Below are 27819 nucleotides of genomic sequence, written 5' to 3' on the forward strand. Positions count from 1 at the left end.
GCTGGTGGGCTTTTTCTTTGTAGTTGTTTTGGTTGGGGTTTTTTGAGTATGTATTTGACTGCAGAGACAGACATAGTTTTAGCACCCAACTTTCTATCAGTGACAAGTCATCTGCATTTATAATCCCCCCCTCTCATCACTGATAAACAAGTGTAGTCAATAACATTGACAAAAATGCACCAACAAGGACAAGTTATGTTCTTCAGGTTTATTATTAGAACCTATCACTTGACAAATATTCTTTATAATGGCTTTACCTAATTATATGGATACCATATCAAGTTTTAATCCATTTAATGCAATTTTCACATTGTTCCTGTTGAATAGTCAAAGTATTGGCAGACTTTCAAAAATAACTTGGTGGTGTTGAAGAAAGTTATCTTCAACAACCAGTTCCAATATTGTCTAAAGAAGCTAGAGAAGTTTTAATTTTCATAACCACACTTCAGTGGATACTAACTGTCCTTTACATCTTGATTAATGGATTTTTGTTTCAAAGAGTTTGTATTTCTCCCTAGGATGTCATGTCTATTGATCAAGGAAGATGCTGGAATATTTACAGAAAAGACAAAAAGAATTAAAAAATATTGAGAGCCATAGTAATTAAGAACTAAGTGGTTTATATGTCTGGAAAGAATAGATTAGGAAGTGACTCAGTCACACACTACATACAGACTTCTGTAACAGCAGATAAAACAATCCAGCAGCTGGCTGCTACATAGAAAATTACACTGAGTGCAAGTGTACTTGCTTATAAATTTACCAAGACTGTTGGACTCACTTCAAACAGATTAATTTTTAAGCTGAGCATTCCTGAAGGGAAAGAAAAAAAAAATGCAGTTTGAACGAAAATTGGAAAACATAGTGTTCTCTTAGGAAATTTACCAGACTGAGTACCTACACTGCCCTGTGCTGGAGAATCTGTCACTTGGAGTTTCACCATCTCAACCAGAGAATGCTCAAGAGAAATAGTTAAATTGGACAGAACATTTTACTACCAAATGGAAAGATGGCTGAAAATTAAAATATTCCTTTAAATTGGTATTAACATATGACCCTAATTAAATATTCTGGGTCATTTTTTAATTTTATCCTATGCTAAATTTATTAAAGGAATAATGACCAGCTGTAAGTGTAGGTGCAAAAAAAAAAAAAACAACAAACAGTCTATGGTCATATTTGTGCTTCCTAAAGGTTATCTTAACTTCTGGAAAGACATGATGGGGGAAAGAAAGTTTGACACAGAGACATTCATGGTGGACCTTTTGCAGGAGGAAAGGAAAGCTCCTTTAATTGGGACTCTAATTTACAAGGCAAAGAGTGTAAGAGACTGGCAGAGCACAGGTTGAGCAGAAAGTGGCAGGTGGCAAATCTGCTCAAGATATGAAAAGCAGGCAGCAACAGAAGTCTTAAGTCACTACCTTCTTGATGGAACAGTTTTCTTAGTTTATTTTTAGACATAAAAGATTTAAGACTGAGTAGCATACACCTATTTGCATATATTTGTCTTACTGTGTTATTTTTTCTGTTGCTAAATTCAGAGCATCCAGATGCATTTGAGCCAGTCGCAAGCCAGGGAATGTCAAAAAAGCACCAATAAGTGAACACAGAACAGCCAGGAACAATTTGAAGGTTAGTTTAGACACAGGACCCCTAAAAGAAAAGAAAGGAAATAAGCATTTTCTTGGGGAGTAAGTTGGGGGAGCAGGGAATATCAGAAAATATCTTTCAACCCAACATTATCTAACATTTAATAAAAGAAGCCAACAGTATTCTATAGGCTTCATCCAAAATACTAGCATTATTAAAAACCAATCAGAAATTAAAATTTCAAAAAATACTTTCAAAACCAAACAAAGTCATCTATTTATTTCATAGAAAAACAGAAAACCTAAACTACTGACTGTGAGATGTTAATTTGTTAGTAGAGAAGAAAAAAAAAGAGTAATTTCATATTGTAATTAGCAACAAATTATATAACAGCTAATATAGAATGAATTTAAGGATTGTGTTTTTAAGAGGAACAGATGTCTCATAAGTTTAACTGCTCAAAGACGAAATGGATACTTTATTCTACCATTATCCATTAAAAAATATCTATCAAACTGTTACTGCTGCAGCTTTTCAAAGATTTATCTGAAATGCACATGTGGTCCAAGTGGTTAGTATTGTACCTAAGAAAAGTTACAGAAAAAGTATCCAGCATCAAACAAATCACAGAATTAATTACATAATTAACAGATGCAGGTTTACACAAAAAAAAAAAAAAGAGAACAAAACAAAACCCTCAAACAACTAACAAAAATATCACAGTTACAGTGAAATGTAACTAACAGATCAAAGCAGAACAAAACCAAATCTAGTTATTCAAATGAGTTTCAGATTCTTTCTTAACCTGTGTCACCTAAACTATCAAGAGACACCATCATTAACTCAAGTGCTGCTAAAAAAGGCAAAGCACTGCAATAGCTTAACACGAAAACTTAACACGAAAATGAATACAGAAGGTAGTGACTTTGCAATAGCTTAGAAAAGCAGATTAAAGAAAGGCTAAGAAACACATGGGATTCAGTTAATGGTTTCCCATGAATTTATTCATAAATTACAGTAATCTAGTTTGAGGAAACTTCTGTTCCTCAAGAATAAATATATGCCATGTCTTCTGCATGATACTTGAGACCTACCAAGCAAGAAATTCAATGCTGTGCTCCCAGTGATTAAATGGTCCCTAAATTTTAGCATAAATGTATAAGGAAATGTAACAAAACCCCATTTTGCAATATACAAAGGCTGCCTATGACAGTGTTTGTGTAATTATGTAACATCACAAGCTATGGCATGCTCCTTCAACAGTCTATAATGAGGCTTCGATGTCCTGTAGCAAGCAGATGTTTTTTGCATGATAGGAACACAGCTACAACCTGAAAACAGGACTGAACAACATAATGTATTGCCAATGCAAAATTTAACACTAACTCCATCTTGTAGCTTTTGCATATTCATCCTCTTGCATGCCAAAAGAATGACAAAAAAATACTTCTCAATTTAAACAATCTTTGCTAAAGGGAAATACTGTGAAAAAAGTGCTTACAGTTTTGAACTACATTTTTGAACTATAATAAAAATGTCAGAAATTATCTCCATGTCAAAATGAAAACTTTAATACAACTTCAGTTGCTTGTGGCTACTTTCAGATCTTTTCATTAAACTCTTTAAACTGTTGTAGGGATTATAACCATGTACAAAAGCAAAACGCGCAGGACAGAGGCTTGCTAAGAAAATCTAAATGGTTCATAAATTCACACATAAACAGACAAGTTACAAATTCACATATAAATAGACAAGCGTATTTCCAAAAACTTACTGCGATTCCAAACCTTGTTTTTCAAGGAACTGCATAGCACTTTCTGAGAAATTCGAGAATCCTGCAGGGACACATATATTTATTTACTTACAGTACAAATGAAGAATTCCTTTCATGCACTAAAATACTCGATAACAAGTAATCTTTTAAAGCATTTTTCATATGTCTAGCAGAGCTCTTTCTTGTGCTAATTAGTTGGCCACAATACAGTAAAACTTGATTAACAACATCTGTAATATTTGGACACTTTGGGAAGATGAAAAAAGATAACTTTTAAAATTTTTTCCAGTAAGGGAGCTACACTTCACTATGAAAGTCAGAAAGGGCTAAATCTGTAACTGGAAGGCAAATACAATTAACAAAACAAAAAAGCTAGGGAAAAATTAGTTACGAGAACAACAGGAAAATGTACAGGATGTTATTCAGAATCTTCATTCCAAAGAAAATTTTCTTAGAAGGATATCACTTACACTATTCATTTAATCAGATTTTCTCAAAAACTCTGGAAATAATTTTTTCAGATCATGCAATCACTACAGCTGTTTCAAACACTAAGGAAAGGAGTTACCTGATTCCAATCCAAACTCTAGATAGTTTTCTGTCACAATGAGAATTGCCATTGCTTTCACAAAGAAGAAAAAACCAAAGGTGACACAGACTGATCTTTCACCTCCATCCTCAACTTTGAAATAGTGGGTAGTCAATGAAAACAGTACTTTACTACATAATAAAAAAGTCAAGGAAAATTAAGTTTGTAAAATAACTATAACTAAGAATTACAATCTTGTATTTTGTTCATCTACAGGATTGTTCTGTGATGTGCACTTATTTCTTTTGAAGGTAGTATGTGTTCAGCCAATTTCAAGTTAAATTACAGAACACATTAAAGCATAATAATCACATAATGCATAGCCAGGAATACTCTGGAGTAGAATTTTGATCTAGGCTAACTTATAGTAAGAAAGAAGACACATGAAAAGATGAACTTGTATTTCTCTTCTTTCAGACAGAATAATTTCGTTCAGAAAATACTTTTAAGATCAAGTCCAACCATCAACCAAACACCAGCAAGTTCACCACTAAGCCATTTCCTCAAGCACTTCAACTATGCATACATTTGAAACTTTTAGCTCAAAGACAGTTAAGACAAAAGCACACTGAGTCCTGTCTAGGAAAGAAAAATCTATCCCATGTTCATCTTGGAAAAACAAAGACAGTCTTAAAACCCCTCCATGATCTTGTATAACATATCAAATCCTTTTATCTAGCCCCACTGCCACAAAGACAAACATTTAAGACATCACCTGCTCTGTTATTAGGGTGTTTTAAAAATATTTATTAAGTATTCTTTTTCTACACATTTCTAAATCAGTTCTAAAGTGTAACAGATTAGGATAACTTTTCATGATACACAATCAACTCTTATTACTATGAACTGCAGGTCATTATGATTTAAATGGTAGGCAATATCCAGTCCAGATTTAAATAAAGTATTTGGAGATAACTCCAGGTATTACCTGATTTGAAAAAAATACAGACAAAAAGGAAAAAAATATTTTAAGTGTAACCTGTACCACTTTTTTCCTCCACTATGCAATAATGCAGTTGTGTTTCCCTATTTCTAATATTGAAAGAATTTTATTATGCAGAGTACATGAAAAAATTTTGGAGATATCTAATCAGTAAAACATTTGAACAATCTCTCAAAAAATTATGCTTCCACAGGCAGCACACATTTAACACATACACTGCTGAATTTCACAGATATGCAGAGAGATTCTAATATACACAATGTGGTCTAAAGACATCTAGTAATTCTAAACTCATATAGCAATTACTTTCAGACCCCTATATATTTTACGGAAAGAACTGATACATCAAAAGGAAGACTTAACTCATCTCAAGAAGTACATAAGAGATCATACAGACTGTGTTCTGGACTTTGTTTCTCTAATAACAAATGCTTAAGCCAAGGCTCTTTTTACAGATAGGGACATTAATCACAAATTAAAAACATCTTGAAGTTATACAAAGGACTTAATAAGTTTGTGATCAACAAATCCAATATAATCTATCATCAGATTTATGACCCCCTAGATACTTCATGACTTCAAATATAGATTGTGCATGAAGGATTTGGAAAATTCAAGGAGGAAAAAGAAAGCACACTAACAATAAATTACAATTATAGTGCAGATTCAGAACTCAATAAATAGACCCATGATTATGCAAACCATACATAACCAAAACCCTCTGTAAGTTACATAATCACCACTGCTTCTATTTTTGGGTTGGAGAAGATTGAAGAATTATGACTTGCTTCATCACTTCCTTCCACTGCAAGACCTAATATTCAGGATCTATTGAAAGAATAATTTGGCAGTATTTAGTGCTAAGTTAATAGAATGCCTGCACCAGTCCCCCAGTTCCATTCACATTTTTCTGGCCACAAGAGGCATTATAGAATAGTATACTTTGCATATTGTATATAGTTGCAGGAATTGTAGAATTAATGGTATACCTTTTACAGAAATTATTTTATTTTTTAAACTGCTGCGATTATGGAATTCTTGAATTTTATAGTCCATACATTGAAGTGAGAAAGATCCATCTTCTGTTCCTACTAAAACACATGAAAACTCTGAATTCACAGAAGCAGAGAACATTCCGAGTTGGATGGGACCCATAGGATCATACAACTCCTGGGCCTACACAGCACCATCCTCAAGAATCTTGCCATGTGCCTGACACCACTGTCCAAATGCTTCTTAAACTCTGTCAGGCTTGGTGCTGTAAGCACCTAGGGAGCCTGTTCCAGTGACCAACCACCCTCCATGTGAAAATATTTCCTAATATTCAATCTAAACCTCAGGCCATTTATTCGAGTCCTGTCACTGGGCACCACAGAGAAGAGATCAGTGTCTGCCCCTCCTCCCTCACAAGGAAGCTGTAGACTGCAGTGAGGTCTCCCCTCAGTCTCCTCCAAGCTGAACAGACTGAGTGACCTCAGCCACTCCTTATACAGCTTCCCCTCCTTTATCATCCTTTTGGCTTATTTAGACACTCTAATAGCTGAATGTCTTAGTGCCTTGCCTGGCTGGCCATGCTGGGTCAGTTTGCCACCCTGGCTGCCAGGGCACTGCTGACTCATACTCAACTTTCTGTCAACAAGCAGCACCAGGTCCTTTTCCATGGCACTACTTCCTATACTCTTCTTCCCTGGCCTGCCCATACAGCCAGGGTTGCCCCATCCCAGGTGCAGAATCCAGCATTTTTCTCTTGATGAACATAGAATAGTTGGTGATTGCCCACATCTCTTTGGGTTTTAATTTTCTGAGGTTGCTCTGCAGGACCATCCTGCCTTCAAGGGAGTCAACAGCTCCTCCCAGTTTTCATCATCTGTAAACTTGCTTGGTATCCTTAGTACAACTTTTCACCTTTCAACACACTAGCATGAAACAGTAGAAACAGAAGAAACACTTGTCAACAAAACACAAAAATGCTCTATATTTAACTTCAACATATCATGTTGACTGCTTTTTGTCAAAAATACGTAGGCAACCAAATTCTTCTGAATCTTCCATCATCACAGAATTATTTCTGGTCTTGACATATTGAGTTAGTGAGTAGTTGAATAAGTTTTAAGTATTCTCTGCATCCCAAAAGCCTGACGTCACAACACAGGAATGAATCCCTCCTGAAATCTCATCTAACTAGGTCCCAGTGACCACAGGAATTGTTACCAATACCCTCTGTATTGTACCTCCTTCACACAAAAAGTTGTAATGCCTTGAATAAGTTATGTTATCACAATTATGGAGATGTTAAGGCTAATATAAGGTTTAGAATGTGCTTCCTGGTACTGCATCCTTCTACATTGCTACTAACTCCTCATACAGCTAATAAGCACATACTAACAGCTAATTGCACATTCACACTACTGAAACAAAAATCTTGAACTGACAGGCAACTTAAATATTTTTGAATGTTTGATCATTTGAATTGATGACCAAATGAAAGCAGTAATAGAGCAGTATACAAAACCATGATAAGAAAGTGTTACTGCAGTGGATTTTCCTACAATATAGAATTCACAGCTCTGTTTCACCTAGAATTGCAATTACCATAGTGTTGTTTAAATTGGCTACTACTGAGATACAAGAGATGAAGCAAACAGGGCATTGTCACCAATAAATCTAAGAGTACATTGTGGCTTTTGTACAAGAAGATTTTTTTTCCATTACTTCTATTAAATTCTCCCTCATCCTTAAAAATCGGAGTGAAAGGTGTTGGCTTCTGATTTTTGAAACAGTAGGCACCTCTTTTCGCCTTCCTTCTGCAAAGACTAAACTAAAATTCCCAACCTCACACCAAAAATAGTAAAACAAAGGACGTGCAGTAACAATTATGTATTACCTATACTATAGCTATAATACAATTAAAAGGTGCCCAAGAGCCAGACAGTGATTTTCTTCTCACAGTAGACTAGAAAAATTACCTTTTGGACCATGGAACTGTTCACTGACTTGTCTAAGCGGAAATACCTGATCTGGAAGCATGCTACTGACATTCTTTTTTCCAAATGTGAGTTGACTTTCCTCTTCTAGCAAGTTTTTATACATTACAAGGAAAACATTCTGGAGAAATTCTATGATTTATGATTCAGTCTACTTAGAAAAGGCAGCACACATTTTGATAATTGTGTGGAGGACAAGGACAGGCAAGTATGATGTATATTCAGAACTCTTAGGCAAATGTAACCAAACATTAGAGTTCAAGGTTTTATGTAACACCACTAGCTACTGCTGATAGTACAAACCAGCTGAACAAACTAGAACACATTAAAAATCTCTAAAGCTAGCATTTATATAGAGGAAATTTTGAATATTCAAGAGTAACTTAGCACTTTGTTCTCAGCTGCTGAAGGAGCAAAAGAGCTGTAGCAATTCACTTTCCAGTTCACATATCTATAATTTGCTCTCTTAAAAGCCTTTATTCAATTCCACTGCTTTATCTCCAATCATATCTTTAAACTTTCCTCCCTAAAGAGTGTGTCTGGATTCATATGTGGTTAATTACCATGTAAGCATCTATATCTGATACTGCCTTCTCCAGTTAAAAAAAAAATTAAAAAATTAACTGCCTTCTCCATAACAAAACAAACATTTTATGATTTGATAATGCCTGTATCCTAAATACTCCACTTCTGTTTCCCTCAGTTTCAAAGGTGAGTTTAGCTTTTCACAGAGCTCAGTTCCTATAATTGTCTACATACCTTATTTTCTGTAAGAATGTCTTGAATGTATTTTAAAATTATGAATTCACTCATGTATTTTTGCTATAAACTTGTATACACATCACTGTGCTATTCTGATCAGGAAGCACCAGATTAAACATATTGAAAAAAGAGGACACTAAATTTCCGAACTTCTTCAAAAACTGTACTTTTTGTACACATAACTATTTCTGATTGCCAATCTGAGCAAAATCAAGCTAGTTTAGAACCACTGCATACTAAAGATAAGCACTAACTATATTTGCATACAAATATTTTTCTCCTAAATGGTCTGGTATTAATATTAGCAAGCTAATGATACAAGCATTTGCTGGTATAGAGCATATATAGCATATACATTATTCAACAATGGCATTAGCTTACAGGATCCTTTTTCCAAATGCCAAATATTTTTGTATCCCACCCATCAGTGGCATGAAGATTTATATGAATTGCAGAATGATGTAAACTATTTGAAACAGATAGAGGGGGATTCCACAAAACAGAAAAGGATACACTGCAAAAGCCAAGACAAGTAGACACCATACTATGCTGATATTCATTTCTTGTGAGGGCTTCACAATGCTGTAATAAGCTTCTGTCACCACATACACAACTGTAGCTGCAACAGTGAAATCCACCAACCACTGATATTCTGGAAAGTAATGCAATGCTGAAAAATATAAGTTTGTAAATGTTAGATGTATGTTTTAAGGCAGCTACTAATATATATAGAATGGAGCAGCAAGTAAAAAAGGTTTTCAATTATGTATTAAGTGTATTAAAGTGTAATTTAGGTAGACCAAGATCAACCAAGTGAAATCCAACAATGAAAAAGTTACTCAACAATGTGAACTTCATTTGCTTCTGTTATACAATACTTAATAACTACTCAAATTTATAAGGCTATGAGGTTTTACTATTTCATCACCTCAGCTTTTATACATTAACATCCTAAATCCAAAAAGCATACTTAATTTAGATTTCACAACACAGAGAGTAAACAGTTTTCCAGTTGAGTCTGGCTGCAATTCCAGGTAAGAGGGCTTGTTTTGACCCTTTGTTAAAGATTGAGATCTCACTGAGATCTCATTTGTTATACTACAAATAAACAGTTTTTATTTTACAAACCCCACCATCTAAGATACTGATGGTCTGCCCATTGAGATTTTGTTACTACATCCTATAAAGCATTAATCGTTGTGTAAACTTCACTGTAAAAATTCTGGGTATCATACTGTGTTGTATACAGGCTGGATGTTATGGAGAGAGTTCCCATAATCATTGGAAACTGCAAAGAACAATTTGTGAGAACACAAATTGTCTCCCCCAAACACCTTCCCTACATGTACAGAATCTGAAAGTGAGAAAATATTACTGAACATAATTGACTTGACTACAGCTACCTGTTGGCAAAGATATGAAATTGGGCAAACTTAAGTATTTCCAAGTCCTACACTTATTTTGAAATAACAATCTGGTTAGATTTACAAACAAATTGTATATATTACTTTTCAAATACAGTCAAATCCTATCTTGTATCACTCAGGTAGACAATTATATGACATAATTTCAAGAAAGTAATGCTAATGGAAACTTGTGAGTGCTTTGTTTATTTACATCAAAAAATTCATTTCTGTTACAGAAATGCTGTCTCCTAGAATTCAAGCTGAGAAGTCTCCTCCATAGGAATATACATCCTTTCTTTCTATATGCATCCCTAGTACACATAAATATAGAAATGTAGGTAGAAAGAAAATACGTATCATGTACATACTCATATATGACCTTTCTGTCACAGAATGACTGATTATGATTTAATAATAAAAAATAACCATCTAAAAATTAATAGTATCTTCCAAAACACTTAATTCTGCATATTTCTATACTGTCACTTGCCATTTTTAAGCATTTTACCTGAATGCTTGAGATGTATGGCTGAAAGGGCATAGGTTCCAAAGCTACAGCACATACCCTATTTTAGATGAGCAGAAAGTATGACTTGACATCTGCCAATTGTTATTTTCTTGTACAAAGCTAAAAACTCCATTTTGAATAGACAAATACGAAATTCTTTCAGTGTTGTCTCATATTGCTAAGGACACCTGATACAATAGTGTGCTTTATGCTGGATTTCATCTACTCGTCCTTTTCCACAACACAGCTATTAAATGTCACTCAGAACACAAAAAGAGACATAGCCCTACTACCTGCTTTCTCATTAATGACCAGTTTTGCTTCTATTAAGTCATTGTCTACAAAAAAGATATTTCAGCATTAATTACAAATAAACACTTGATAGAAAGAATCAGGATATATTGGAAATAATGTATTATTGTTTGTATACTCTTACCAATAGTGTCCCTTTCAGTTACAGATTTTGTTTCCAGATGAAGATCAATATCTTTTGGAATGGTTAAGGGTTTGTTTTCAATATGACCATTATATTTTCTGTAAAATAAATAAAGAGTACAAGCATGGGTATGACAAAATAATTTTTTTCAATACAGAATGACATTTCAAATTTTATAAAAATGCAGATTTTTCTTCCCAAATACAAATATTTCTATGTGTCTAACTAAAAGTAGTACTTAAAGTTCAAATCTTTGAAAACAACAAGGTATGTCAATGGCTTCTAGCTATAACTTGACAGACTCTGACATAATACTGTGGTATTGATTTAAATGGCTTCCAGATGCTTCAATTTGAGCATGTATGTGGTCGAGATCCAGGGGACAGTATCTATTTCAGACCACTGATTTTCCTCTATTCAGAGCTACACAGTGTTCCCAAAGTAAAAAAAAACAAAAAAACAAAAAAAAAAAAAAAAAAAAAAAAAAAACCAAAAAACCTTCCATTAGTCCTTGTCACAACAAGCAGGTATATCACATGAGCTAAACTAACCTAGATCCTTGAAAGGTCTAACCTACTAGCCATCAAGTGAAGGAAATTTAAGGTGTCTTTCTAATCTAAAAAGATGTGTATCTAGAACAAAAGGTGCTTTTTATCTGGAGCTCTCAAACTATACCAATATCATTATTTTCATTTCCCTGAAATTAAGTTACACTAGAAGACTTCAAATTAAAAACCCCAGCACACTCTTAAAAGAACATGAACAAAGTAAAAGTATTTGGTCTGCATTCGTAACTAATGTAAAACTTTCTTCTCATACTATTAAAAAAAAAACAATAATTAAAGGAGATCAGAAGATGTTTTGTTAGATTAAAAATCATACCTAAAACTTAAAACCTCTAAAAGGCTATACAAAAACAATAAACAGCCACATTTTAGAATACCAACTCTGAAATTAGAAAAGGAGAGGTAGATTTTCCATAGGAAAACAAATTATTGTGATATAAGCATTAAAAGGAAATCAAATCAATCACGGAACTTAATTTTCAGGAATGCTTTCACCGTAGTTTATATGTGAGAGGAAAATGCAAGCAGAAAGCATTAATAAAATTTTTCAGGTTTTATTAATGCTTAGTGTAACCAGAAGCACAAGAATTTTAATGAACAAACTATAGGTAGGAATCAAAAGCATTACTCAAAAAATGTGCGAATCTACACAAGAAGTACCAAACACTGTCCAAGGACTAGACTACCTGCAAGCTCCTGTGTACCTCCATGCCCACAGCTGTACTCTTGATTATTTTCCTACTGCATGTATCCAGGAGTACAGATAAGCATTTTTACCACTGAAGCCATTTCAGATCAACAAAACTTGGTGTTCCTACACTTTAATTATCCCAGGGCCCCACAATCCAAGAGGCACAGATGGCACATACACAGGACCATTGAATGCTGTAGTTCAAAGTAATTCAAAGTAGCTATGGACCTTTTTATTAGCCTAAAAATTTCATATAATACAAACTATGCAGAAGCAGGAAACCTGACTAATATTCCTGTGTTCCTAAAGCCTACAATATAATACACTGAAAGGTAACATGCACTGAATAAAATTAACTAAAATTTCACACTACAGCTATTTCTAAGGCAAATTTTCAAACAAGCTCCTTGTATCTCCTTTAATCATTTCTCTTTAAATTAGTTAAGGAGCAAGTATAACACTTTGCAAGACTATGGTCTTGACAAAGCAGATTCTTCATCTTGCAAAGTATTCTTTATCATGGGGAGTATCAAACAGATGCATCCTTATTTCTCCCACACTATCTATTTCACATCTCCTTGCTGGGATGAGTCATAACATGTACATTCCATTTTGTGCAACCTAAATCAGTAAATCCAAACCAACTCAACAGGAACAATTCCCACTTAACTATGGTTCTTCACAAACCAGAGTCACTTCTTTCAAGGACACAGAGGACATTCATTCATTAAGAAGTGATTTATTATTAATTCAGCTGTTAAACAAGCACAGCAAACATAATTTAAGCCTCCACATTACTGCTTTAGTTTCTTTGAAGTTTTACATTCTCCTTTGATTAACATTAACCCTGGTACAACCACTACTACTCCTATTGCAAAGGTCTGGCAAGGCTGAGGAAAGGCAGTAAGAGCAAAGGCAAAATTATTATGTGGCAGTGCAATTGTGTTTTTCAGTTTAAGGCCCCTATGGGTGAACTTAAACTTATAATTACATAATTGAAGTTATTTCACATATGAATAAATATCACTGGTTACATGGATAATTATAAATTATGCTCTTATTCACAATTATACTGCCTCATTTTTATCAAGAAAATTGTTAAGATAAAAAGAGATTCTTAATTTTAAGGAATGCTGCAAAAATAGTAATGTTTAGTATTTTACAAGGAACAACTTAACCCAGAGAACAATGGTAAATGATGCTGCATCCAGCTGGCAGCTGGTCACTAATAGTGTTCCACAAGGCACAGTACTGGGCCCCATCCTGTTCAAGATCTTTATAGATCATTCAGACAAGGGGATAGAGGACACCCTCAGTAAATTTCCAAAACTAAGTCAGATGGGAATGTTGATCTCCTGAAGGGCAGGAAGACTCTGGGGAGGGATGTGAATAGGGTGGATCAATGGGCTGACACCAATGGCATGAGGTTCAACAAGTCCAAGTGCTGGGTCCTACACTTGAGTCACAACACCCCTATGCCATGCTACAGAATGGGACAGAGTCCCTGAGAGATGCCCAGCAGAAGAGGATCTGGGGCTGCTGGTTAATAGCGACTGAACATAACCCAGCACAGGCCTAGAGGGCCAAGAAGACAAAGGACATCCTGGCTTGTGTCAGACATAATGTGGGCAGCAGGACCAGGGCTGTGACTGTACTCTGTAGTCAGATCTAGAATCCTGTGTTCAGTTTTGGGCCCTTCACAACCACAAAGACATTGAGGTGCTCAAGCAAGTCCATGGCCATGGAACTAGGGAAGGGTCTAGAGTACAAATTAGATGAGGAAAAGCTGAAGGAGCTGGGGGCACTCAGCCTGGAGAAAAGGAGGCTCACAGGGAACATTCTTGTTCTCTAGAACTGCCTGAGGGAAGGTGATAACTGAGTGGGGGATGGGCTCTTCTCAAGGTTAACTACTAACAGGGTAAGAGGACCTAGCTTCCAGCTGTGCCAGGGGAGGCTCAGGATGGAACTCAAGAGGAATTTTGTCATGGAATTGGAATGGGCTGCCCTTCTTGGGCAGTATGTGGTGGAGTCATCATCCCTGGAGGTTTTCAAGAAATTATGAGATATGGCCCTTAGAGCCACAACTGACATGTGATCAAAGGTTGATCTCAGAGGTCTTTTCCAAACTAAATGAGGCTAACCATGATTGCTAACCATGCCACTTAAGAGCTAAGAAACTTTCAAGAATAAAAATTAAATTACAATTAACAGATTATATGAGCAGTGCAGAGATTAATTAAAGTCTTAAGATTTATAAGAGTTCATACTGGGATGAAAGAAACAGAACTAGAATAAACCTCCTGTCCTGCCAAAAAGAAAACCAGAGTGGGTTGTTTGGTTCAAAACAAAGCCAGTTTAAACATATTTCATCAACACGGCCAGCTCCAGCACCTCAAGATGTCTCAGTTCTTGATACAGCTGTACTTATAGTATGGCTGTTTAGAACCTCATGTCTGAATACTGGAAATCTATTTCCAGCTTAAGCTGCTGAACAACTATTCCATGCCCTCAGTTGTCTTTTGACAGATTCAGCAAGCCCAGATCTTTTAGCCCCCTTGAGTAAGACAGACTTTGTTTCCTGGATGATCCTAGCAGTTCTCTTCACCAGTTCATATACAAAACTAATTTTTCTTGAACACAAGTGATCAGAAATGCACATAGTAATCCAGATAAAGATCTATGTTGGTGTTTTGTCCAAGAGGATTAGTATTTCTATCACTCTTCACAGTAAACATTTCATAAAACACATCCTAGAAGCCCATTTACCTTTTTCACAGTTGTGTTAAGAGCGGTGGCTTATAGTAATCCTATGTTGAACTAATGTACCCAAATCTTTCTTCTCTCACTTCAAGATGAAAAGCTACAATCCTAAGATTGCCACAAGCAATCCACAGTTTTTATCTAAACACATACATTCACTAAAAAGCTTGCCATATAATTAGCATTTCACAGACCATTTTGTGGATGGAAATTAACCAGTTCTGAACAATTTAGGAATGTCCAACTGTTAAACCGAAAAAACATATTTTGATAAAGAACTGTGACAACTAATGGAAGCAGGGCAGTCATTTGAAACTAGTAGTTTTTAATTCATGCTAAAACAAAAGTAGGCTGGAAAAGTTACTAGATGAGCCATATCATGCTGAAAAAAACCCAAAAGGTGGGGGAAGACAAGCTTAAAACAAGTATTTACCTATCTTTTTTACTTTTCCCTCTTTGCTTCCCTGCAAGAATCCGCAGTTCTTCTTCAGTGGGATGTTGATACCACCGTAAGCTAAAGAAAAAGAAAATTTCAAGTAAAACAAAACCGTTATTAGCAATTTAGAGCATGGCTTTCAAAAACTGTATCGCAACACAAGATTTATGTATTTATTAAGATACCTGTCATTTGTCACTCCTAAGCAAGACACCTTTATGTGCCAGTAATGGCACACAAAAAACCTGCCTGAACTGAACAGCTAGAGTTCAGTTCTCTACAGCAAATGAGGCATTTATACATAATTTAAAAGCTTTGCCACTTTGTCATTCACATGAAAGCCCTTCAGTTCTCTAAACACCAACTGTTAAAGATATCATCAAATACAGCAAACACAGCCATATAAAGCGCAAAAGTTCACTACAATAATTATACCATTACAATTAGTCATTAGAACCATATTCTAAACAACTTAATAAAGTATATTATATCCCCACCAAACCCAGTAATTTTTTCCAGAATCTGAAATATCTATTATCTAATAATCATTACCAATGTTTTTTCTTAAGCAGAGCAAATCATAACATCAACATCCCTTTCCTTAAACACCTTCTCAGTGATGTCTTCAACTTCTCCAAAAAAAGCTCTATTAAAAAAAATCACTAATTTACACATAGTTGACCCATAAGTCTTTCCACTTTCACAGATCAATGCAGCATTCATTGTTCATTCATTTAAAAGGCAAGAAATGGCACAGAAATTTTGAAGAGGACAGAGATGGTTAAGTGTCTAACATGATACATTTTACCTAAATTTCTAAGTATTGCAAAAACCTTAGTAGCTGAAACAAGCCTTTTCCACATTCCACATGGGAAGGTTACTGTCCAGATACAGGAAGTCACAATGATCTCCACATGTCACTATGATCTCCACTCTGAAATGCTGTGGTAAAGGAGACCAAGTATTAACAAGGATAGACTTGAGAAATGTGTGTGGAAGTAGCAGGCCACTAATTGTCAACCATGGTGACACGGGTCAACACATGATAAAGGAATCCACAACCACCACCTCACATAAAGAAAATTTCACCCAGTAGGACCATTGACATCCATGTTGGTGAATTAGAGACAATGCCAGATCCAATTTCAAAGTTAGCAAAGGCAAATTTGGAAGGCATCAAAACTCAAACAATCTCAAGCCATTTAATAACACTTGATTCCCAGCTTTGTTTTAGAAAGGCTTCGTTCATCTTGGGAACTCTTCAAGAGAAAAGAACGCTAGTACCAGCCAACAGAACATCAAACTATTGCCCACTGCAAATTTCCATTGAAGGAATTCACTACCAGCTCCAAAACTGAAAATGGCAAATATTACAAATGAATGAACATTTGAATGTTATATATATTCCTATATATATAATATATATATATTATATACCTCCTTGAGGTACCTCAAAAAATAAAATCTCAATATTACAAATTGAATGAACATAGTTTTGGATGGGGATAAAAGGAACTGAATTTTGTATAAGTAGAAGTGAAAGTCAATTCATTAATTTACTTTTATTATGTGTAGTACAGTTGAGGAATCTGTGATTTGATAACTTTCCTGCAATAGAGACTTTAAGACAGAGACATAAACAAACTGAAGAAACAACCTTCTCATCCAAGAAGTTAAACTTCTCTGCAGATGTTAACTTCTATCTTTCACATGACCCAAAGCAACTGTGAAAAGGCAGAGATATATTCTCCTGTTTTGTCATTTACCACATCACCCTGATCTGCATGTGATATGATAACGATGAAAGCCACCTATGAGGCAATGAAATTTTTCAGAATCTTTCCTGCACAGACAGAGAAATGGTACCTAATGCAGTAGGAACAGACAATATTCTTGCTCGTGTAGCAAGCTAACACAAATCAAGCCACAAATTATACCACAACTTGGTCCTAATTATACTACAAAACAACATTGCAAATGATATCTAATTACAACTAATAGGATAAAGAGTTTTGGTATTTTTCAGTTGATAAGCTCTACACATCTTGCATTTAAAATCGCAAAACCAAAAGATTTGAACAAACATTTTCATAAAGATAATAGAAAGTAGTATATATCTCTTTTAGTTTACATATGCTTAAAACTGAAATCCCATAACTGATTACCTTGTGGCTTTGACATATCCAAGTCAGTCTGAATAGCAACAGAGACACAGACATGGCCTAGTTAATTTGAATAAAGGTCATTAACGAATCTACAACAAAATGTCCATTTTCTCCTGTATCCTGACATGGCCTGAAAACAGTAGGTGAAATAGGTGAGTGACTTAAAAGCAATGTTTTGGTAGAGAATGTTTTATTAGTTAAAAATTATGCAAGGCCTATGCAGATATTTAGGCTGCCAAATATTTCAATAAAGCTATTTAGTTGCATTCAAGCTTTGAAAATAGCACTGACTGAAAAAAATTCTTATTCCTTAACAAATTTATGTAAATTGTTTTTCAAGAGTCAATGATAGCTATTTATTCCACTAACAAGTAACTACCTTAAGTCTGTCCGTCCTAACAATTCCAATCCTTTTAGACTTTGAGAAGTCTTTGTTTCCTTTTAATAGACTTCCCATAAACACATACAGCCATCTTTAAACAAACTAGTCACTTAATGCTTCTGTTTGTCTGACAACATGTTTATCCTCCCTCCTATTTAGCAAGGACTATCTACAGACATTTCAGATCCATCTTGCCTGCCAATCCTTTGGAAGCAGGATACGCAAACAAAGTCACTTAAAAACCACTGCTGGATATCAAAGACTAGTTGACATTTACTAACAAAGGTAAGAAGGAGCAGGTGGTAATTTTTCCTTAGACAGTTGGACTGCTTTAGGAGTGTGCCTGTACCTGCACACACTTACATGTATAAAACCCTCTACCACCACCGACACAGGTCTGTCAAATATCACTGGCAAAAAGACAGCACTATGGAGAAATAGGCTAAAGATAAAAGGTAGTTTATCTTTTATCACGTTAACTAAGAAAATAACTCCTTTTCTTTCTGCCATTAAAATTCATATTCTTGTTGCAGTGAATCTTCTGACTTATTTTTATTTCTAGAACACAGGATTATTTCTAACTATTTATACAATTCCTGTATTCAGGGAATTATTCAGACTGCCTGATATTAAAATGCACTAAAATAGCTACCAGATAAATAAGAGAAAACTGAAAAGCAGTAACAGGCTACTAACATGGAAGGCAATAATAAAATTCCCACTGACTTCAGTAAGAGCATAATTACCTAAGCACAAGCGCTGAAATCCTGCTTGAAGTATTTATCAATCTGCAGATGCACAAAGATAAATGGAGAACTGGATTTGAAAAATATTTGAACAGAAAACTTTTCCCTATCACTGGCACATGGCATGCCTTAAAACAAGAATACAGTGAGTGAAATCTTCACAAGAATGAGGAACATGGGCATTATAGTGACAAATTATTTTGCAAGAGCAATTAGATATTTAGATTTTCAAATAAAAGTTTTCATCAATCTTAGATATAAAAGGTACAATATGTAATTTGGATTATTGCAGATAAAAAAGACTCTCATAGCGACACACCTTAGTAGGCAGTTTCATATTCATCAGTGTCATGTTCTTTTTAGATCACAAGCAAGGTGATCGACACCCTGTCAATATGCTTAACAGTGAAACTTCACACAACAGTTAAGAGGATAACTCCTGTTTGTGTTATCCACCTGACAATTACTGTTTTCTGTTATATCTAACATACATCTAAACAACATTTATAGTCACTATTCATTAGCAACTTGATGGGTGATGAAATCTGGAATATTAAAAAGGAACAAGGTGATAATTATGAGAAGCAGACAAAAAAGTCAATGTAAAGATTTGTTAATACTCCTTTGGAGTACATTATTATTATTCAAGGATACTCCTTCAGATTATTCTCAAAATTTAACAGTTACAAAAGACAGCACACTACCTGCGAATCATACAAAGTGGTCTTCTTACCAAATGAAAAAACACAGTATCTGTGATTTCTTTTAATATTTAACATACTGATATATATTCAAAACAGCTGTTGTTTTTCTTTGTTATTATGGATACAGCCACAAAGGGAATGCTCCCCTTGCAACTCATTATGTCTGTTTGATCTATTGATACAAGGAAGTACTGTACTGAAACTTATACTAATCTTGTCATTTGACGTATTAAAAAGGAATAGAATTTTTAATAAATATCTAAGCACTCTTCATATGCAAGGCTAATCAGGAAGTAGATTATCAACAACACAGAGACAGCACAGAAGAAAAGAAAACCCTTTTATTCTTCAGTATATTGTATTCAATTTAGCTTCTTAATATTAAAGGATGCACCTTGTACCTTCAATATAAGAGCTGAACTACAATTAACTTTATGACTGATACAATTAACAGCAACAAACAAGCATGTTCTTTTACAGCAACACTGTTATTTTGCCTTGAGCCCAGAAATCAGGTGTAACAATGCTATGGTAATAAATTTAATAAAAGTCAGTTACTTTAAAAAACCCCAAACAAAATCAGTATATTTTACTGTTACTATTCTGATGCATAATTGCATTACCATATTCACACTTATCTTACCTGCCACTACAGAGAAGCCAACGAGCAAGAGAATAGTGAGGTATGATCTTCTGTATGACACTAGCCATTACCATGGTAACCACCAACTGTACACCTATCACACCCTGTAGAGAAGTTAATAATAAGTCAGTATGTGTTTTAGAAAAGTGAAGTATCTTTAAAAACAATTTGTAACAGTCTGCATAGCAGCCATGATACAGTGAGAAGGAATGGGGGGAGTGAGAGGAGGCAGAATACTGAAGCAGTTAAAAACAAATTCTCTGAAACTTGTTACAATCACTTACAAAACTGCATCAAAGGGAAAAGGCATTCTCAGGTCACCACAGCTAATCTCCCTGAAGAGATCCAAGATCCTCTCCCTCATAATGCTGGCCTCATTATATATGTACAGATATTTCCTCTTTGTTTACCGACATGTGTGGGTTTCTATCTTCTCTGATTAGTCATTTTCAAGGACTCCTCCCCATGTGGTCCTCATCCGTACTTTACCAGCTCAGTCCATCACCTTTTCCTCTTGATTTGAGGGTCATCACCTCCTTCCTCTCTAAGTCCTAGTCTAAACACTAGTTTGGCCAGACTACTGGCAAAGATGCTCTTGTCCCTCTTGGTCGGGTGGATACTGTTCCATCTTAGCAGTCCTTGCACCTCAAGAGAGAGTCCCATGGTCACATAAGCCAAATCCCAGCTAATCAATACCTGCTATGCCATGAGCTGTTAACCTACAGCTCTACATCAACCTTCCCCCTCCCTATCAGCAGTATAATCTTTCATCCTAAATAATGCACTAAGGAAAGTGCATACATTATTTTCTCCCTTCAATGCTTTCTCCATTAGTAAAACACAAATTGTGCAGATGCTGCTTACATTAAAAAACATAGGTAGATTAAATGTTTTTGGATATACATTATTATCCATAATTCAATACGATGGAGGGAGAGAGAGCACAAATAATCCTTTAAGCATTTATAAACACTTTCAATATGTTACCATATGACTCATAAAAAAGTGCCATGAATCAATAAAAGGAAGTGCTACTTTTTTATACTTTGAAGTAACACATTTGGAGGCCATCAGATACCATCAAGTTTCTCTGGTACGCAAGAGTCCCTTCACCTTCTCCCTCCTTGGAATTTCTCCGCTTCTACACTTTGGTGCCATCAACTCCTTGAGGTACCTCAAAAAATAAAATCTCAATTTTGGTTATGTTCTAGTTCACTGACATCAGGATTATGCATATTTCTGCACAGAGATTACTCAAACCAGCTCCCACCAGCTCCCTAGCTAAGGGAAGTGCAGTCCTAATGAAAGTGTTACCAGCTGCATGCATGGTATATGCATATATATATGCTATACTTATATTACTAAATTGCTAAGGAAGTATATATTCTTTGAGTACAAAATGAACCATTTTAAAATCAAATGTTTCTTCTGACCACCTCACACTAAGCCCTATAACCACTTCCACCCAATATAGGAAATTACTGTCCCTTCATTTAGCCTCTCTACTGAGCCATTATTCTCAGAATTCACTCTCTTAGGGTGAACTTATTTAATTAATATTTCTCTAGAATAATATATTTATTAGAAGCACAGCCTAATCAGATGCCAGTATGTCTCTTTATTTACTCCTAGAGCTTCCTATCTGTAAGGGAAATAAATTGCCTTAACTCAAGGCAAGAGAAGGGAAAAAGATGCAAAATGAGGCATTTCTATATAAGGCAGCAGCTCCACTAGTTGAGTTAAAATACTCACAATTCAAGAGATTATTTAAAAGTTTACTAACAGAAACTAATTTCCTTACTCAAACAAAGGCTGCACGTTGGAACAGAACCCATTAGGAACAATTTATCTTAGCCACTAAATGTCTTTCTGCACCCTGCATACCCGTCTCTAGCAGAAATTTATAGTGCTCATTCACATAAAGTTACTGATGTATTTGATTAAAAAAAAATCTACAAACCTTTCTTTGTACAAATAAAAATAATCTAGCAAGTTTTAAGCCACTTAAAAAAAAAAAAAAAACCAACCAAACATAAAACCCCAATGATATCTCTATACTTAATTATAACTTTGTGGAGGAAATATACTAATATCCTTCTGGTATTTTTCTAACTTTAAGCAATTTAAAATGTATATACATATATATATACATATACATGCCATATGTGGGCATTTTTCTCGATTCCTGAAGGTTAGTAATCAATCACAAATAATATACTAATGGAGAAAAGCTGCCACAAGAAATTATTTAAAAATCCACTGCATTAATCTTCCTGCAATCTACCAAGAACACTAGTCACAAAAACACACTAGATGACACAGTGAGTCAAAATAACATGCTACATGCACAGCACAACTTTTTGCCAACTCTACCTTTTTGGCTGGATATGTTTAGATGTGTTTGCCTGGATTCTACATGTAGGTTTACTGACACACTGCATAAAAATCTACAGCACCCCAAACTACCCCATCCTACAAAACCAGAACACATTTTCCCTCCATCACCAAATATAGGGTTCAATTCAGGCTCTGTCTAGATCCAGTCTTCCCCACACTTCTGAGTCTTCACTTTATACTAATATCAGTTTAAATTCAAAACAACTAATTTCAGAATCATAAATGAAAACTGAGTGCTGGTTTCCACCAGTATTTTACATCTTTTACTTGTACACTCTAAATTAGAGGACACAGGAATCAGATCTTCGTCAGAAATCTAAACTTTAAAAATCTACAGTATGAGAAATAGAATGATATGTGTTTGAGGAAGAAGATGCTCAATGGCAAAGCCGACACCACAGGGTGTTTTGAGGACCTCTGGTAAACAAACCCTGGAACCCACTACCAATTTGCATTGAAATAATAAGAACACAATCAATTATTGGGTTGACTCAAAACTAAGAGAAGCACTAATCACTGTTAAGAGATGAGGAACTGCTGCATAGATTAAATAAAGTGTCTGTAGTTACAGAATACTTTGTGAAATTGAAACTATTTCATAAGGCCTTCAACACTAATTCCATATACATCCATGTTCCTATCATGCTACAGGCTTTGCAGCTTGAAACTTGAAACCAAGTTCAAGACACTAGAGAGACAGGTCTGTATTCTGCTGACCAAAGACATTTCTGTCAATCTCTCTAATACTGGGAAGCACAGGGACCAAGCCTGACTATGTAAGTCAGTTTTTCTGCAAAACACAGGCTGCCAAGCAACCTCCTGGTCAAAAACAGGACTGAAATGGTACAGCCATGCAGCAACAACACAGGCTAATAAACTGCAGTCTGGCTGTGTTTCTGCCAGAGAGGAAACTCTCTCATGAGAAGTGTCTCAGAAGTCTTGAGGACTGCGTTCACTTCCTGATCCTCCAGCAACCATGGCATTCCTAGCTTTGTTTGAATAACTTAACATACTTAACATAAAAGCTTTAAATAAAACATAGCAGAGAACGCATTAAGAATAGTTTCAGCAATTACACTAGAGTGAAGATTGACAGATTTCTTAAAATTGGTAAGAAAAATGGCAGGCCAAAAATGCAAAATTGTAAGGTTGAACAAAGTATAACCTGGACTTTGGTTTTCACAGTCTTTCATAGTACATACCTGGAGACAGAGTTGCTGATTAGTAGAAGGACAAAAACTAAGAATAAGCAATTAAGATAAAGTTACAATACTCTTATCTACACAGTAAGTGTAATTATAAAACACCAACAGCTATCTCACAGTAGCAAAAAAAAAAAACCAACAAGTTTTTAAAAGTACTTTTATCTAAAGAACATTTTTCTTTTCATCATAAAATGATTTATAGAACATGAAATATAAAGATACACAACGCTGATTGTATTATGCAAAGACACCATTCCAGTCTCCTTATTTTGACCTTGCCCAAGGTTATTTCTCCTTACCTGTAGTAAAAGGGCACAGGTTTCCGTCTTTTCTTCCCCTTATCACCTATCTAACTATAACAAATAATTCAAATACCCAGCTTTACACAGGACTTTGAAACTTTGTTCTCATATAGCAACCATCTCTCCATTACAGAATGAGGGCCTTGAGCTGAAGCCAACTGCTGTATGCACCAGGACTGCAGTAGGGACACAACTGCATGACAGAAAAACAGCTGGTAGAATCCCATTCACAACTTCACCTTCAGATATTTAATGCCCACTGCTTACTTTCTGAAGTGGCAAGTCTTGTAAAAACATTTTAACACAACTGCTCTTGAGTATTCTACAGATATTAATACAGGTCATAACAATATCTTTCAATGGTAGCACACAAACACACTAACATGGCTGATGATTTTTCAAGTAAGAAACTGAGAAGGTATTGGAACAGTAGTGGCCACCAAGATTTGTAACAGAATATAACAAATACAACTATCTCCTGCAATTTTAAAAGTGCAATGGTATTTGCGAAGTCTGGAAGACAAATCCACTTTGAAATGCCATTTAATAGCTGGCACATTATTGCTTTTACTGTAAATAAGACTTTTCCCCATATAAATTTTTCTTCATGTGCAAATTTTTCTGCTTATGCTATGTCCATGCTAAAGCTCCAGCTCCCAAAAGCAAAATAGTGTTCTCCTGAAACATAAATGCAATTCAAAGTTGTTTCCTAAACAGTAGAAACTATTATATGGATGGCCAAAGAAAAGTGAGCTTGCTGTTCAACATCTTAAAGCGAATACTTACTGTGAAAAGAATTACTTTCACAGAATACCTATAGTAGTTATGATAATCTAATCAGCAATCTGAGACAGTTCAAATCCTATGGTTTGTAGAAATCAGACATTCATACAGCTAATTTAGGAAAAAAAAAATCTATGAGAAGAGAACTCTTTAAGAAACTCAGATTTTTACTTATTTTCTATTCTCATGACCAAGGCTTCCCTGAATTAGAATTTTCACACACCTATCATTGTTTACAAAAGCAGATGCTTAAAGTGGCATGAAGAATATACAAGATGTTAAATAATACCACCTAACTGCTCAACCTCACAGAGTCTTTCATATCCAGAGGTCACTTCTCTCTTGACCAGTGTCCTTCCACAGAGTCAAAGGAGAGCCATAAACTGCTGTGTGGAAGGACTCAGATGTGCATGACTCCCTTTGAAACAAGGTGATCTGTTTGAAATCAAACTGCTTTAGTCAGTGAATAGCATTTTACCTGACAGTCCTTCTTCATGTACCAGTGAGGCTCTCTAAGTACAAAGATTACAGAACTAATGGTCATTAGGCAAATCACATTATTGCTACAGAAATCTCATGGACAGAACAAGGGCATTTATAAAAATGCAAATTTATCATTATTACTAAAAAGGCAATATAGAATACCTGTTGCAGTGAACACCAATATATATGGAATATTATTAAATTACACATAAAACTAGTTCAGAGAAATTATGCACTACACAGGAAAAAGAAGGTTATGCTGCATTATTATTTTTCCAAGATTTTCAAAATTTAGTTTTGCTCAGTATTTCCACAAATAAGACAAATAGGAACTACATAAGTTCCCACTCTCTAGAAGATTTGTTTTTTAAATAACAGGCTCTGCCATTGCAGGAATCATTCCAAGTATAAGAAGTGAGAATACTTTAATGCCTCTGCTGAACAGTCTAAAACACCATGGTCTTACAAAGTATTAAGACACTTGTGCAGAGCTTAAAGTCATGGCCTAACTGGCACTGCAACTGCACAGAGGAGTCCTGACAGTCCCAGCCTGAAAGGTGTTGACCTTTATAACCTGATTCCTAAGCCTCTTGGTACAAAAGAAACTGATCAATGTTTTATTCTCCTGTTGCTTTGGAACTGGAAAATACAGCTTCCAAACAGCATAGAAGTAGACTACCATCTTTTGCCTTTGCTAATGTCACAGAATCACACACAAAGATTGTTTGCCCACACTGCCAGCACCCAGTAAAGAAAACTGGACTGGTCTTTCAACCCATTAGGCAACACAAGCAAGTACTCAATTAATTTACATAAGAACCAACACTGAAAGGAAAAATTTTTTTGTTTGCAATTTTCCAAATGTAGCTTCCCATATTAGACCACGGCAATCACGGACTCCTACAAATGAGAGGAGCATCTCAAGGCCTTTTGAATAAATATTCTAACCCCTGCAGAAAAGTAAAAAAAAAAAAAAAAAAAAAAGACTTAATGAGGAAAAATTCAATTCCTTTCATAAACATGAATTTACACTATAAAAACTACTTTCATGAAACAACATGATTAAAGTCCTAAGTAGGAGAACAGTTAAAAGGCAGGTTTTATAAAAAAATATACTTGTAAAGTGAATTTCTTAACACTTACATCAATGAACACTGGTGCCATAGCTAAAATGACCTATTGACACTTACATTCATATAGCCACATGGAAATGACATATATTAATGGCACATAGAAAATACGTTTTTATACCTGCAGACCCTGTTCCTTGTATCTCAAATATAAGCACACTCAAGGCTAAGCCAATCAATTCCAGTGTTTTAAATGCTAAGACCTAAATACAAAATTCAGCGTATCTCTGTAGAGATGTATCTTTACAAATTTAATATTCATGAAACACTTAGCCTGCTCTATTGAAGCAACACATATCCAACAATGTTACATTGTTAGTAGGAATTACACCAAACTTTGTCCCACTGTGTTACAAGGTAATTTACTGTGCACTACATTTAGTCCAATAAATCGAAGCTGTGCTGAAATACCTGCTGTGAAAAGCAATTTGAGGTGGGACTTTTTTTCATTATATCCTCTCCAGCTCCAACTGCTCTGTGATTCTACAACACTCACGTGCTGCCACAGCACACATGGCAGCTGTGACATGACCCAGAGTACCAAGAGCAAACTTGTGGCAATGAAGGACAAAGCGTCTGGCAAAGGTTCCTGAATATATCCAAGATCACATACACACTCCGTTCACAGAGGATTTAAGGAGACCCGACAAGGCAGTTATAGAATCAATGCTGTAAAAGAACTTAGGGTCATCAAGACCAAATGTCAACCTACCACTGCCACTGTAATCCCTGAACATCTAAAACACATCACCGAGCACCAGGTACATTCACGAGCGCCAAGTACAGAGCTCGATGGTGTCACCCCGCTGCCTCCCTGGCCCCACCGCGCCCAAACCCCCGGGCTGTCTCCACCGCCAGGGACATGCAGCAGCCCAGCCCCGAGCCGAGGGAGGCGAGCGGCCCCGGCTCACCATGGTGCCCGCGCCGGCCCCGCCAGCCGCCGCTGCCGCCCGGCTCGGCCCCGCCGCCGGCACATAAATCCGCCCGCTGCCGCCGCACAGCGCACCCGCGGGCGGGCACGGCGGGATCCCGCCCCAGCAGGGCCGCGGCTGTCCGGCCAGCCGCCTGCGCGGGCGGCGCCCCGGAGCGCAGAGGTGCCGCTGCGCCGGACAGCCCCGGCCCCGCCGCGCCGCCCGCGCCGGCTGCAGACAATGCGAGGAGGCAGCGGCGCCCGCCGCGGCGCACGGCCCACCGGCCCCTTGCAGACAGCCCTGTCAGGCGCCGCGGAGCCAGCCTGTCCCGGCAGGGCACCGCCGCCGCACCAGCCACGTGACGCGGGAGGCCGCCCCGGCGGCGGAGTTCCGGCAGCTCCCGGCCCCGCGCGAGGCGCGGCCCCGCCGGAGCCCCGCGAGAGCCGCGGGCGGAGCGGGGACGGGCCCGGCCCGGCCCGGCGCCAGCAGAGCCCGGCGGAGGAGCTGAGGGGGAAGGGCGCGT

At 36.4% G+C, this 27819-nt stretch overlaps 1 protein-coding gene across 3 annotated transcripts in view; it reads right to left on the reverse strand.

The window, feature by feature from the left end:
• Window positions 1-27394, reverse strand: part of TMEM161B (transmembrane protein 161B) — a 41972-nt gene extending 14578 nt beyond the window's left edge. The window contains exons 1-8 of one of the 3 annotated variants that reach the window (XM_021541591.2): window positions 27297-27394; window positions 20086-20189; window positions 15443-15523; window positions 10993-11090; window positions 9156-9312; window positions 3933-4084; window positions 3365-3425; window positions 1513-1653 (exon numbers count right to left, since the gene is read on the reverse strand). In XM_021541591.2, coding sequence (XP_021397266.1) covers window positions 1513-1653; window positions 3365-3425; window positions 3933-4084; window positions 9156-9312; window positions 10993-11090; window positions 15443-15523; window positions 20086-20189; window positions 27297-27299 — 797 coding nt within the window. In that variant the 5' untranslated portion in view covers window positions 27300-27394. Of the gene's footprint in view, window positions 1-1512; window positions 1654-3364; window positions 3426-3932; window positions 4085-9155; window positions 9313-10556; window positions 10573-10992; window positions 11091-15442; window positions 15524-20085; window positions 20190-27296 lie in introns of those variants that run through there. The other 2 variants (XM_077790022.1, XM_021541592.1) reach the window with 2 other exon arrangements.
• Between the last annotated feature and the right edge of the window lie 425 nt (window positions 27395-27819).

Source organism: Lonchura striata, chromosome Z (genome assembly GCF_046129695.1).
Source record: "Lonchura striata isolate bLonStr1 chromosome Z, bLonStr1.mat, whole genome shotgun sequence".
NCBI lineage: Eukaryota > Metazoa > Chordata > Aves > Passeriformes > Estrildidae > Lonchura > Lonchura striata.